Raw genomic sequence first — 14,666 nt, 5'->3', positions numbered from 1 at the left:
TAATATATTGTTTTCAATGGAAATAAATTAGCTTATTTTCTAGAATTGAGTTTCTCTACGTAAAAAGGCAGTTTTTACTGCCTTTATAATAACCAAAATATTGTTTTTTAGAACCAGATTAAGTGTAAGATTGGAAGACGTTTCTGGCACATTTACATTAAGAAAGATCATTTCAGACACTCAGATGAGAATCATACATGGCAAAAAATGGAACAGAACAGGGAGCTAATTTCAAAAGCCATGGGAATGGCTCCACACACTCTTTTAAAGGAATACAGCTGTGGTCTTTAATACAGATTTTACAATATTGCCCTGGATAAAAAAGAAAAAAAAAAAAAAAAGAGCCATGCAAGTAGGTAAAGGGAGATGAAGAAGATGGGACCCTGCTCACAGCAGTGGGGATAGAGCTAGGTCATCTTTTAGGTCCTGTCCAAACCAAACCATTCTATGATTCTGGTAAGACAATTCCCTAGTTTTCTCTGGTAAGCAGAATTTTATATCACACTGAGGCTTTGAACTAGTGAGTAGTTAGAAAACTATTTTTGCACATATGAAACTATGATTACACAGTCTCTGCTGTGTAATCACCTTCCTGATACACAGTTCTGAGTGACCTTCAATAATTTCTCATATTTCATTTGATTTGCAAATCCCTTTCACGTGGACCTACAACAGGCATCCACCAAAGTAGATTTGTATACACCAATTACAGTTTCACTCTTAGCAACTTATTAATTATGTACTCCACACTTTTTTAAAGCTTAATTTAATCACTGATGGAAAAAAGATAATGCACATCTTCAGCTTTCATAGCTGCAAGAGACTCGGGCCACAATCCATTAGATTATGTGATGAAAGGTCCTGTGCATCGCCCAGAGAGGCAATGGCAGGTGGGGAAGTCCAAACAGCATCCTGTCCCTGCTTCTCCCAGGCGCTTCTTAGGGAAAACCAGCCCAACAGAGACCTGTCTATCTCCACAAGTGCAGAGGAGCAAAGAGCCCACCGGGCAGGTGGGAACTCCAATTCATTAATTAACACAAACAGGCACACCGTCTGCATGCCTGCCCCCACCTGGCAAGTAGACATTATGGGATTCACAAGAAAAGCATTTGGGGATTGCAAACATGTCTTATTATGATATGTTTAGGGGGATAATAATACAGTTAAGTGATTCTGTGAGCAATAATTGTAGCACAATAGCAGAGTAAGGGGATAGCCTGGGACAGTCACATATGAATAGCTGGTTGCTGAAGATCTTGCACCTAACTACTGAAGTCTATCCTCTCTTCTGGTTATTATCCTCTCTTCTTGCCTTTCTGATTCCTTTCATGGGAAAGGGGAGTCCGTATTCTCAGTGTGTGCATGTGTGCGTGTGAATGCCACTGGAGTCGGATCACAAAGGATCCACATTTCCATAGTGGAGCAACTGAAATGACTGGAGGGAGTGGAATGGAGTGAGTGCCAGCAGCTGGAGCAGCACATCAGCCAATAGGAGCCCTTGTGTCTGTGCAGGTGTCAGTGGGAGCAGGTGTGTCCCAGCCAGCAGCTGGGCTGGTGTTCTCGGCAGGGCGACTAGACTCTTTCCAGTATGTCCGTGTCTCTGCTGTTCAGGGGAGGTGGGCACAGCACTGTGGGATGTCAACTCATCAGGGTGACAGGGAGGGATCCCTCCCTGGCATCCTGGTAGAAGTCCTCCTGCCAGTGCAGCCCAGGAGACTGATTGCCTATTGGCCAGAAATAAGTACTCACTGCTGGATTGTGTTCAATCTGGCATCACCCAAACCCCCCAAAGGCTTTTTCAGAAAAGTTGCTTTCCAGCCTGCCAGACCCCATAATGTACCCCATATGCCAGGGGTTGCTTCTCCCCCAGCTTCAGGACTTTGCAGTTCCCCTTGCTGACCATCACAAGGTTCCTTGTGATGGAACCACACATTTTCTCCAGCCTGTCCAAGTCCCTCTGGAAGGCGCCATGACTCACTTGTCCATCATCTGATCCTTGAGGTTCTGCACCTGCAAGTTTGCTGAGGATACAGCCTGCCCCATCACACAGATCACTGACTGGACCCAGTGCTGTCCCTGGTTTACAATAACTGTCCTCCACCTAAAGTTCATGTCACTGAAAAAGCCTCCCCTGGGCCAACATTCAGACAGTTTCATATCTATCTCTCTCCCACCTCATCCAGCCCATAATTTTTGGTTTCTCTGTGGAGATTTAAGGGAGACCCACTGCTCTCCCTTCCCAAGCCACTCACTCAACTGTAGAAAGTCATCAGGCTGGTCAAATATGACTTGCTCCTGTGTTAATCTGTGACTCCTTATCCCCTTCTTGTCCTTTACATGTCTGGAAATGGTTTCCAGGGCTAGCAGTTGTCCCATCATCCTACTGAGAGATCGAGGTGAGGCTGACTGGCTGGTAGCTCCCTGCATATTCATTCCTCCCTTCCTGGGGACAGGAGTGTCATTTGCTTTGCTCCACTGCTGAGGCACCTGTCCCAGTCACTGTGGCTGCTCAGACACAATCAAGAGTGGCCTTGTATGGCATCAGGAGTCCCCCTCCGCAGCCAGGGGTGCAGCACATCAGGACTTGTGTAAGTCCAGTTTGCCTAAGTGTTCTCTAGCCCAATCTTCCTCCAACAAGGGTGAGTCTTGCTTCCTCTAGAAATTCTTCCATGTCCTTAGTTTTCTAAAGGCCTTAAAAGTCTGAGTTAAACATTTACATCCACACTAGGAAGTTCTCGGGGGGCATGGCAACATGGACTCTGGGTGTTTAGTGAACTGCTCACTGTAACAAGGCCACACTCAACTTCAATCCATTGCCTACACAGGGATAGATGCCTTAAATTCCAAAATTACTTCCTGCTGTGATTTAACCACACTTTTAAGCACAGTACCTGTGACATAACTGCATGGCTTCTGCAGCAGCTGTCCCTTCATCCAGCAAAGATGCGTTAGCCACATCCATTCCTGTGATATCACACACCATCGTCTGGTAATTCAGGAGGCTCTCCAGCCTACCCTGGGACACCTCTGGCTGGTAAGGTGTATACTGGGTAACCCTGCCAGAAAAAAGTTCTGAGTTTGGATCCAAGAAAATAAACGCGTAACAAAGTTATGGCAATATATAACTGAACTGTATCACATAAAAAATAAATATTTCATTAATATGGAAATCTGTTACAATACAGTTATCTTTAAACATTGTAATTTTTACTTTCTGGTGTTGATGTAACTTTTTACAGGACAAAAATTCTGTTTCTCCATTTTGAAAAGAGAAATTACTTTTAAAACAGAGGTGTGAGGGCATTATGGAGAAGGACAGAGTAAGTAGACGCTGAGTGTGGAAGAATTAAATCAAATCACAATATTCAAAGGAGAATGTATTGTTCAATCATATTTAGATATTGCCACAATGTTTCAATACTGTTTACTGAAGACCCTTATTTATCAAGTCTTCTCCACCCTTTTAAGAAGAAAAGCACTTGACATTTCGCAGAACAGGCTCAGAAGCATGCAACTGCTTGTGAAATTAGTTTCCATATATGTTAGTGGAGGGAAGTCAGACTGATGTAAGTTTTATCTTTTGTCATTTGGTGAACAAAACAGTAGTGCAATAGAAGGAACTCCCTCAAAAATGCAAGAATCTAAGGGACATGCTCTATTGGAGCAAAAGCAGCATGGGTCCAGGGATGAAAGGCAAAAACAGAGTTCAGACTCTCCTCTCTGCTGGAAATGTGGGCACTGGATTACACAGCAGTCCAGGGCAAACTTCACGCCAGTTTGAGTTTAGAGTAGCAGCCAGAAACAAGCGGTAAGCGCAAACACTTGTGGCCTCTGTTTTCTCGGGATGGAAGAAAAAAGCAGTTTGTTTCCCTAAAAGGGCAGTAGCAAATCTTAGACTTTTGAAAAATGAAGGTACAAGCTTTCCAGAAAGATTCCAGTATTTGGAAGCTCAAGTTGTGTAAAGCCAAAAGAAGGTAAAAACCGAAGATCGTTTAAAAACAAGCCAGAGAACTTGGTATTGAGCATGATGAGAGAAGCAACAAAACAGTAAGGTGAGAGAGAAAGCAGGAGAAAGTCCTGAAGAGACACAAAAGCTAGAAGGAGGACATATTCAATAAATGAACTCAAAGTGTAATATGCTAATACATTAACCACCTAATTAAATGAAACATCTGCTTGAATTATTCACATACATTATTCAGTACAGCAACAGAAAGCAATAATTATGTATAGAGAATATAAACCTTGATGATTTTCCCAAAACCTGAAGGGTTTTTTTCTCAGTTTTGGCCAGTTCTAGAACTAAACTAATTATCATCATATGACTGAATAGTTCACAAGTGAGACCATGTCCCAGACTGCATGTAGCCTTGCTAATCCCAATAGTAGGGCTTTTTTCTCCACAGCAGCTAAACCCAGCGTTCAGTTTGCCAGATAAACTTTCAGTCTGGTAATATTAAGATTTTTTTTTTTCTGTATGGCCCCTATGCCCACTCAGTTCTCACCAATAAAAAGAATTATTCCAAATCCTCTGGCATGAGCAATGACTTCTATTGATTAGTTGAAGAAATTTCTCTGTACCTAAAGTTTTACAACTATGCTTTCTCATTTTATTTCACCGAAGGGCCATTTCTTGTATTTTAATTTGCAGAAGGAACTAGAATTAGACTAACAAGAATTAAAACATTGTGATTAATTGAAATGCATTAGAGAACTCCTGCTCCACATAGCTGGGAAAGTACACTGTATTACAAAACAATATTATTGAAGCCTTATGACTTTGATGTTATGGTTTTGAATGGTCAACACAGTTGAACTAAAACAAATAAATTTCAGAAAGATGGAAAAAATCAACCAAGAAATCTTGAATTGCAGTACTGCCACAAACTACTAAGAAGATTAACAGTTCCACAAATAAAGATACCTCTTATAACATAAGCCCACTTAGTTAAACACTCCTTTTAAAAGGGTTTTTTGGCATTTTTTAAGCATCTACATATTTTAACTGATTCTACTTCTCTGCAAGTTCTTTAAAAAAAATCTGGCTTTAGCCAGCATTCTGTGTTGTGCCTGAATCTATACTACATGGTAAGTGACTTTTTAAAGTAATTTAAAAGTAAATTCTCTAAAAGTAATTATTGCACAGCATGTAGCTATTTTCAGAATGCAATGCCTTCATTACATTCTGAGTGTTACTAACTAACAAGTTTAATAATTTACACTAGAGATGTGAAAGACTCTCATCCTTGGTACATGTTTGCATTCTTACACATTTAATGTCTGGGGTAAAAGAATCAAGTAAGTTGAACTTTGGGAGATTTCTAGTTGCTCTAACAGATGCCAAGCAATGCAAACACAAGTTATGTAAGGGAGACAGAATAGATAAGAAGCAATAAGCCTGAGCTTGTAGTATTTCCCTTGGAGCTGCAATGTGAAGTGTGTCAGCATGGAAAGCGTTATACACTCAGCAGAAATAAGAAGTCTGATTTCTTTAACAGCTTCCATAAAGCCTGCATAGTTGTTTTAGCACACACGCATGCACACATATATGCTTTCTCTCCAACAAATATTTTAGCCTTACTTTAGCCATCCAGTAGTTTAGCTTTTAGCCATCTAGTTTGACTTGACTGGACAGTGCAAGATCAGATTTCTGGACAAACTCTCTCAGTTGTTTCATTAACACTACTTAAGTTTTTAGGATTGAAAAGTCTGCAGTTCATTTTGTTCCAATTACTTTCTAGCTGTTCTTGTCTTTGCTTCTATCAACCAATAATTTGTTTCCTGGTACTGTATTGAAATATTTAGATTGCATATGTTGCAAAAAGTGAACAAGGATAAGGCCAAATAAAACCTTGCATAGACGTATTTCATAGATTCCTTCAAACACTGCAACTTTTTCACCAGTGATGCAAACAGAGCCAACAAATCTAAAAATAAATAAGACTTAGAGGTTTACAGATATGTAGACCCTTTTACGGCAACCGAAAGTATAAAAACCACATAACATCTAAGTAGCAATACTTTCTTCATTGAGTAATATGATCCTTTGGTTTGTTGTGGGATTTTTTGTTGTTTGGGCTTTTAAAAATATACAGAAAACCATTAAATACTGATTTTACTAAAATAAAAATTGCTCAGGAATAAAGTAATTAAAGTAAAGTAACTCATTTTAATATAGTATAAAAGAAGCATCTTAGTGACTGGTCATAGGGGAACTTGTAAACTAAATGAGAAAATGCAGGGTGACATTCAGGCTGCTGGAAAGTTAGAGTTCACATGAAATTTGGCTTTTCCTGTTGCATCATTCCTGAACTGCAATTCTTTAGAAACTAAATTGTCAACTGGATGACCTGAACCAAGTACAATATTCTCAGCCTTTTCATAAATGAATTATCTTATTATGATAGTTCAATGTCACTGCTGTTCACCAAAGAATTATTTGATCAGACAAGACAAGAACTCACTTTATGGGTAAACATTCAAACCCTTGAAGGTCTCTGGTTTAAAAAAAAAAAAAACCAAAGCAAGAAAGAAATACTAAGAGAACAGACTTTGGAATTTTCTACTTCCTTAGAAGTTTCTTACTTCCTCATCAGAAAACTATGATCATAGTATTGCATAGTATTTAACTACCTCCACCCAAATTGCGTACACCAGTGGGGGAGGGAGCTGGTTTGAATTTAGGCAAAAGTTAGGAAATAATTACTTTCATTTAGGAGGTAACTCTCTATACTTCCCTAAAGTAAACATGCAATCTTGTATTAGTTCATAATATATAGGAGCTGTAAAAATACTAATGGCATATTTTACAAAAAAAAAGTGCCTTCTAAAGTAAATGTTGAGCTTTAGCATGAACAACACAGTTCCTACACAGTAGGACACACATCACTACCAAATATGTGAAAGCCTTGGTAAAAAAAAATAGGTTTGTGGGACAAATGTGTACTTACAGATGTACATTTAACAGTAAAATGTGGTACATTACCATCCTGCATTCTCCAACAAGTTGCGCGCGATGGGCTGAGGCACTGAGCAGTTGTAATAACCCATGCCTATGTAGGACCTCCATATCTTGTTCTTCCTTGCAATATTGTAGAGAGTTTCAAGGATTTCATTTTCACCTAATTGGAAAGACAACATGTCAGAATGCTACAGCTACGTATAACAGCGACAGTTTTTAACCCAAATGTCTTCTCTCCCAGTGTAAAAATAACCCATTGGTGGTGCAAGTACAAACAGTAGCAGAATAAAGTGCAAGTCAAGAACAGCAAAGATAAAGTAGTAACCTGGTAAAATATTCTAGGAAGTTTAAATTCTGCCAGAATTTTGAAAATGCAACACCTGAATAATAACAGGGTTCCAAAGCATCTAGAAAGAATAGTGAGAGAAACAGCTGTAGGCAGAAGGAGCTCTTTTTGTACTAATACAATGTACATTCAACCCAGAAGAGACCCATCTTGCACATGCATTTAAAGTACCTCAGGAAACATTTTCTATTAGCTGAATCTTTCAGAATCTAAATTGCTTGAAGCCATTGCCATCCACAGCTGTTTCTAACGGAGTCATATTTGCAAAAAATATGACTCCAAAAAGTGGAGCCCACACAAAGTGGGCTTACACCAAACACCCAGGACTAATTTCTTAGAATCATAGAACTTAATTTCCTCACGTTTTCCCTAAATTGCTGATAAAACAGTTCTTTTAATTCAATTTTAGCATGCTTCACCAGTTTATTTTAAAAAAAGTTAATAAGAGTATTTCTAGTCAAATCAGATTAACTTTCAAATCAATCTGCCAATCAATTTGAAGACATTACAAAAAAATTATTTTGAAGTATACAGAATGAAAGCATTTGCATTCCCTTTCTCTCTCAGCCATAGTTTACCCTTTGGTCTTGCTTCTCAATGTCCTGAAAGAGGTGCAAAAATCACACTGAGTCATCCCGTTCCTAGCAGTCATTGAGCAATGCTACAAACATCTGCCAGAGTCGTATTTTAAAAATATATTAGTAGCTGAGGATGCAGAAGGATGGTCAGTAGTCTTAAGATCACACAGACAGATACGTCAGCCCAACATAACAGACCTGGGTAGATCCAATCCTCCTAGGTGAGGGAAGCAGATGTCTTTTAATTCTTCCCCCAAATCTGACCTCAGGGTTTGCTGTAATGGGACAGGTATGCCAAGTTCTGTTCCCTCTGCACCACAACTTGAAGATGTGACTTTGTAATATAATGCCACAAATCACAGAATTAGAGTACCTTGGGCTCTGGATGGCTCAAAATCTATTTTCTCTCTGTAAGTTACTCCAGCAAGAGATATCAAGCCAGAATAGTTAACTTTCTAGAATGTGGTGGCAAATAATTATCTAGGTTTTGAATTAATTTCTAGAGCAACCACAAACAAGGATATTAGAACTTCGGCTCTGATTTCAAAACTTGCTTTTTATCCTTTCACTCAAGTTGCTACTATTGCATTTCATGCATAAAGATTTTTTTTTCAAAAATCTCCAGGTTTTCAATAAATTTCTTCAACAGTCACATTACACCTTTCGCAGAGTTTTTTTTTTTGTTCAGTTCTCATTTTAAAGTTCATTTCTTCTCTGACTTTTACTCAGTGTTACCATCAGATTTAATGTATGAAGACTAATTTCTTAGTTTGAGTAAACTGATTTTTTTTTTTTCTGGAGATTTGTTATATGATTATTAGGTTTGAACTCAGCAATGTCCAGGGCAAAGTTTCTAAAGTGTAAAAAGTGTAAAGTGAAAACCGTCACTCCCACAAGAGTTTTTAGTAAGAGAGAGGTAATTGTTTGTTTAAGTGAGCTTTAACATTGTAGAGACCTTCCTCTACCACTTGCAAAAAGTTTGATGAAAGACAGTTTGGTTGCAATTTCAGACAGAGGCTTGTGCTCTTGCATAATTCAAACATCAATGATTTCTTGGAAATGGTAATGAATTTCCTTGTTTAATTCCAAATTGCAGTTGAAGGCAGAAGTTGGCTATCATTTAACTTGCTTGCTAGCTCAATATCACACACAAAAATGCACTGAATGCGGTTTCTGCAGTAAACACATACCATAAATACTGCACAATGTGATAGAGAATATTTCCTTTGTTTCCTCAACTGAGCTTTTCTTCTTGAGTTATTTCTATGCAATTGTAGCTAACAACAACTACACACAGCCATTTAGCTTGTGCTGGAGATAAACCTGAATTAAACCTGCTTCCAAACGGATTGAAGGCACACAACCAAAAGCCCAGAGAGGCTGCAAGGAGCTTAGGCAGAGATTGTGCTTAAGAGTAGAACCACACTCCATCTAGAATATCTACACTGAGAGGATCCAAGACAGAGTAAATTTTTAATTACCACATTTTAATGAACTACCTGTGAAGACAGCTACACAGTTGATTTTAAGCAGGGTGGCAAAATATTGGAGGCCATACTCCTGCTCCTGCTTCCCCTTACTTCTCTGCTCCTTTGGTCACTGAAAGGGCAACGGCAGCAGTACAGCTCAAAATCTCCCACATGTAACACGCCTCTTTGAGGAGATCAAGGATAAAGACTCCTTATCCTTTGCCTTCTACTGCCTTGAAGTACTCCATCACAGTATGTCTTTAGGAAGACAGATCATAAATATATAACTGCAGTCCTGAGTAAGGGAACTCAATAGCCCCTGATTTACTTGTTAGGCTGGCTTACCTATGACCAAAGAAAAATCCATGAAGGTTTCATGAATTCAGTGTTTACTTCACACTGATAGGGTTCTGAATTCAAGAAAGACTGATGCAGGTAATGGTGAGAGAAGTTAATACAGAAGCTGGAGTCCAAAGACCAGAGAGCAAGGCAAAGAAACAAACCATGCTTACCATTACCCCCAGCACCAAAAGGAGGGGATGGAGGAGATGCAGCTGGGCTCTAAAAAGCCCTGTATGCACAGCACGAGGGCCAGAGGCTCAGACTGGACATAAGGAGAGCTGGGTCCAGGTTTCATGTTTTGACTGGGTGAAGCCCTGAGCAATCTGCTCTGACCCCACAGCAAAGCTTTGAGCAGGGGCTAGGGACTGAGCTGGGTCTGTGTCTCTGTCAGTCGCCTAATTTCCCACTCTGTCAAGCCTAGGTTTCAACAGTGTATTCCCATAATGTTATTTGTGAAAGGGGCCTAACTCTTCATTGATAATTTTGTAAATAACTAAATAAATAATTAAATAATTAAATAAATAATGCTAATACAAAGTCAGATGAATGTGAAATACAAGAGTGATCTTACGTATGCTTAAAAATTAATTTTTAAATTCATCATGAAGTTGCTACATTTCCAGTTTGGTCCCCAAGACTGTCAGCAAACTCTGAAAATAGCAGACTTTTTCCACTGAATAAAGTATATAACTTGGAGCATATGTAGTGGAAATGTTGTATTATTCTAAATATTTATTAACTTCTTTAAAACTAAAACATATAGGATTCCTAAAAAAATTTAATTGCATAGTTCAAAAAACACAGCTTGAAATATTTTTTGGTTGTGTTACTAATGTCTTCTTATTTCTCCCAGCAATGAGATTAAGAACCGATATGCAAAATGGGGAAATAAAACAGAAAGAAAAATTTACTATATTTAAGTAATGGTTGGACTCCAGCCACTGTCACACTCAGCTGTTTTGTTTCCAGTGTTCTAAGAAAAGTGATTGAAATTGCTTTATGACAGACTCATTTTATTGGGTGTACAATAAAAATTCTTTAAGAACCTTGTTCAGCAAAAAATTTGCCAGCAAAGTCACTGCAGCTGATCTTTATTCCCCTCATCAACTCATAGAAATGATGATCAAAGACAATACCCAGAATAACATCCACTGCTTTTGCTGTATTCCTTTCCTATAACCGGAGAAAACTTACTGAGGGTCTGAGAGGTTCTGCAAGGGCAGTTCCAGATTGCTACATCTACAGGTAGCAAAAGCAGACTATATCACAAAAAATAGTAAGAGGGACTGAATTATCAGGCCACAAAATGATGTGCTGTTATTTTTGCTAGTGTTTTTGTAGTTAGCACAATAGAGTTGCCTTGAACTTGTGAGATACCTGCAAAATATGGCACTAGAGAAGGAGAGTGAAGAAAATACAAAAGGAACAGTTCAAGTTATACAGCTTTAACCATGCAATACTAAAAGAAGGTTACTATTTGTCCGATATATTTTTATTCACTTTATACCTTAAAAAAAATCTAGCCTCTGAGATCAAGGAAGCAAACCCCTAGAACTGCTGATAAAAGGGGGATTAATTTATTTCCCTTAATTAAGTATTTAATTCAATCTCTTAAAAAAAACCAGCCCCAAACTAGATTATATTGAAGAAAAGTAGTTCCAAAGCACTGTCAGGCACATAGCAATAAAGCCATATGGCAGCACAAGGAAAGGGCATATTCCAGGTGCTGTGTGCCCAACTTCAAGATCTGGGCAGAAAGCCATGGTGCCCTGCCCTCCCTCCTTTCACTCAGGCTACCTGTGCTCACCCAGCCAGCCTGGGCAGCACGCACAACCTGATGCTGCCAGGAGCCAAAAGCAGGGGCAGGCTGAGCTAAACAGGATGCCTTTCCCTGTCCAGCCCACAAGGGCTGCTGCCTGTGGAAAAAAGAGCAGCAAAGCGCCCTGGGTGGTAATGCAGGTTCTGCACAATGTATGGCAACACTCTGGAGGGTAACTATTACCCCTGACACAGGCATCTGAAGCACACTGCCTGGACACCAGCAGCAAGGAACCTGAAATTACTAAACAAGATCTAAAAACCTGTCTGACATAAGGAGGTGATTATAAATTCACCCAGAATTAATTTTTAACTGGCATTTAAAATATAAAATCCTATTAAAGAAGATTCACTGCAAAAAGAGCTGCTAATCTGGAGACACAAATAGCCTTTATTACATTGTAACTGCTTCTGAACAGCATTGCTTCTAATAACATTTAGACTAGAGACCCAAATGCACTCTTAAGATTTTAGGAACTAATGTTGATAAATTCTAAAATTTGAGAATGTACCTGGGAATGTTTAAGAAAAAAACTGATGGAGTTCACAGAAGTATTTTTTAATTCAACCTTTTAAAAAATTCAACTCCTGAACTAAAAAGCAGAAATAACAAACATATGCACAAGACCCATCCATTACATATAAAGATGGACATACCATGGCAGCATTGCAGGGATAACTATGACATAGACAGTAGATTTGTAGGGATAAAATATAGAAGATCAGTCATATAAGATAATATGGTTCTTTACTCAAACGGGTCAACCACAACATATGTGCAAAAGTACCTTCAATGCCTAAAGAAAAGCTGATTGTTCAAGTTTCCTTACTGTAATCCTGAGAATTAAGCTCTGTAACACCAGCTGATCCCAATTAAGAATCAAAGAGATGTCTAGCTTTGCTGTAAATATTGACTGAACAGAAGTTACATGCCAAAATTAAGTTTTTCCTTTACTTTATCTGCAGAAAAATCTGACCGTAAAAAAGCCCCTCTTCCACAATTAGTTGAGGTACAGGACTGAAAGTTACTGTTGGCTGAAGTCAGACATTTTGCTCTTTAACTCCTACTGGAATTCAGTGGCATGTTCAGATGGTTTTACACCACAGTCAGCAGGCTCATGGCAAGAGACACTTTTAAAATGGCTTTTTTTTTTTTGGCCCCAAAATGGACATAGCTAGTGCTTTGATCTTTCATAGCAAAGAAAGGATTTTGTTTCAGAAACCTCTTAGCACAAGCTACAGTCCTTCTCTCCTCCATCACTGACAATGGCAATACAAGAAAAAAATCTGCCAATACAGATAACACTAAAAAATATTGAAAAAGCATTTTGTGTGTAGATGCACTTGTACCATCAAAACTTGGCATTTACCAGAATGGCTAGTCATAAGAAAGACTAGACTATGATCTCTTTTTCTTAAGCTAGACTTAAGAAAAAGAGATCATAGAATCATTTAGGTCAAAAAACTTCTCCAAGATCAGCTCCAACCTGTGACTGATTACCACCCTGTCATACAAACCATGGCACTAAGTGCCACGTCCAGTTGTTCCTTGAACACCTCCAGGGATGATTCCTCCCTGCACAGTCCATTCCAATGCCTGACCACTCTTTCAGTGAAGAAATTCTTACTGATTTCCAACCTGAACCTCCTCTGCCACAGCTTGAGGCCATTTCCTCTTGTCCTGTCACTTGCTGCCTGGGAGAAGAGGGCAAACCCCAGCTATACCCTCCTTTCAGGCAGCTGCAGAGAGTGATAATGAGCCTCCTTTTCTCCAGCCTGAACAACCCCAACTCAATCAGCTGCTCCTCACAGGACTTGTGCTCCAGACCCTTCACCAGCTTTGCAGACTTCCTCTGGACACTCTCCAGCATCTCAGTGTCTTTCTCGTAATGAGGGGACCAGAACAATACATGATTCAAGCTGTGGCCTCACAACTTGGGCGCCAAGTACAGGGGGACAATCCCTGCCCTGCTCCTGCTGGCCACACTGTTGCTGGTACAGGCCAGGATGCCATTGGCCTTCTTGGCCACCTGGGCACTGCTGGCTCATGTTCAGCTGCTGTCACCAGCACCCCCAGCTCCTTTTCCTGTGGGCAGCTTTGCAGCCACTCTGCCCCAGCCTGTGGCACTGCCTGGGGCTGCTGTGACCCAAGGGCAGGACCCAGCCCTGGGCCTTGTTGGACCTCTCAGCACTGGCCTTGGTCCATGATCCAGCCTGTCCAGATCCCTCTGCAGAGCCTTCCTGCCCTCAGGAAATGCCTAGGTAAGTAAGGTTAAAGACTTTCTCTCTATATATATGTCATGTCCTTCAGGGACGTAATGAAGCTTCATTCTTCCACTGAAGAGTAGGTCTGTGCTAAAATGTCTAGGACAGACAACACAAAAAAAAAGTGTGCTTCTACTGTAATCAGAGATTTTATTTATCATCAGTGGAATATGCAGTGCCATATAAACAAGCTGTTTAACACAAGCTCCATCCACAGGAGCCTCTTTTTTCTTTTCTTTACTGCTATTGCATACACACACTTGATTCATTTTCCTTCTTTTAGATAACTTGTGAGATTGTCAATGGAAGGATCTGTAATGTGATCTTTTATAGTAACACACACCAAATCAAAACTTGAAGATTATATATCAAATGTACACATCAAAATACACACCTGAGATGAGGTCTACAGCTATGAAACCTTTCCAAAAAACCCAAATCTAATTGCAGAGACCCACAAAACACAGACATGTTTTTAATGGTGAGTGTGTGGTTTTCTTGAACTACACGTATAATTCTATCTGTAAGGATTGACTTCAATGAGACTTCAGTGTAAGCTCAGCTGTGTTTGTTTGCTACCATAAAGGAGTAGCTCTAGCGCAGCTCATTTGTTCAGCTGCACTCCAATTTGTGGAGTAACTATGAATACATTGTGAAGTTATAAAGACAAGTGGAAATTGCTGTATTTGTAATATAAATTTTATAAATGCTGAAGCTCATTGAATAACATGTTTTGCATTGCCTTGTTTTGTTCTCTCTTTCCATGTGTGAGAGCATTCACGCAAATAAAAACAAATGTTTAAATTTAAATATAATACAGTTTTCACGACACTGCCCAATTTTGCTAATTCTCTTTAGTAAAGGGTACATGATAGAGAAATAATGCC

At 39.4% G+C, this 14,666-nt stretch overlaps 1 protein-coding gene across 1 annotated transcript in view; it reads right to left on the bottom strand.

Annotated features, from left to right (window-relative positions):
• GLDC (glycine decarboxylase) overlaps positions 1-14,666 on the bottom strand; it is a 38,990-nt gene that overhangs the window by 21,775 nt on the left and 2,549 nt on the right. The window contains exons 3-4 of the mRNA XM_030236987.2: positions 6,986-7,121; positions 2,892-3,056 (exon numbers count right to left, since the gene is read on the bottom strand). Of these exons, the coding sequence (XP_030092847.2) occupies positions 2,892-3,056; positions 6,986-7,121 (301 nt within the window). The remainder of the gene's footprint in view (positions 1-2,891; positions 3,057-6,985; positions 7,122-14,666) is intronic.

Source organism: Serinus canaria, chromosome Z (genome assembly GCF_022539315.1).
Source record: "Serinus canaria isolate serCan28SL12 chromosome Z, serCan2020, whole genome shotgun sequence".
NCBI classification, from domain to species: Eukaryota; Metazoa; Chordata; class Aves; order Passeriformes; family Fringillidae; genus Serinus; species Serinus canaria.
The sequence above is the reverse complement of the archived record's forward strand: the minus strand, read 5'-3'. Positions and strand labels throughout refer to the sequence as shown.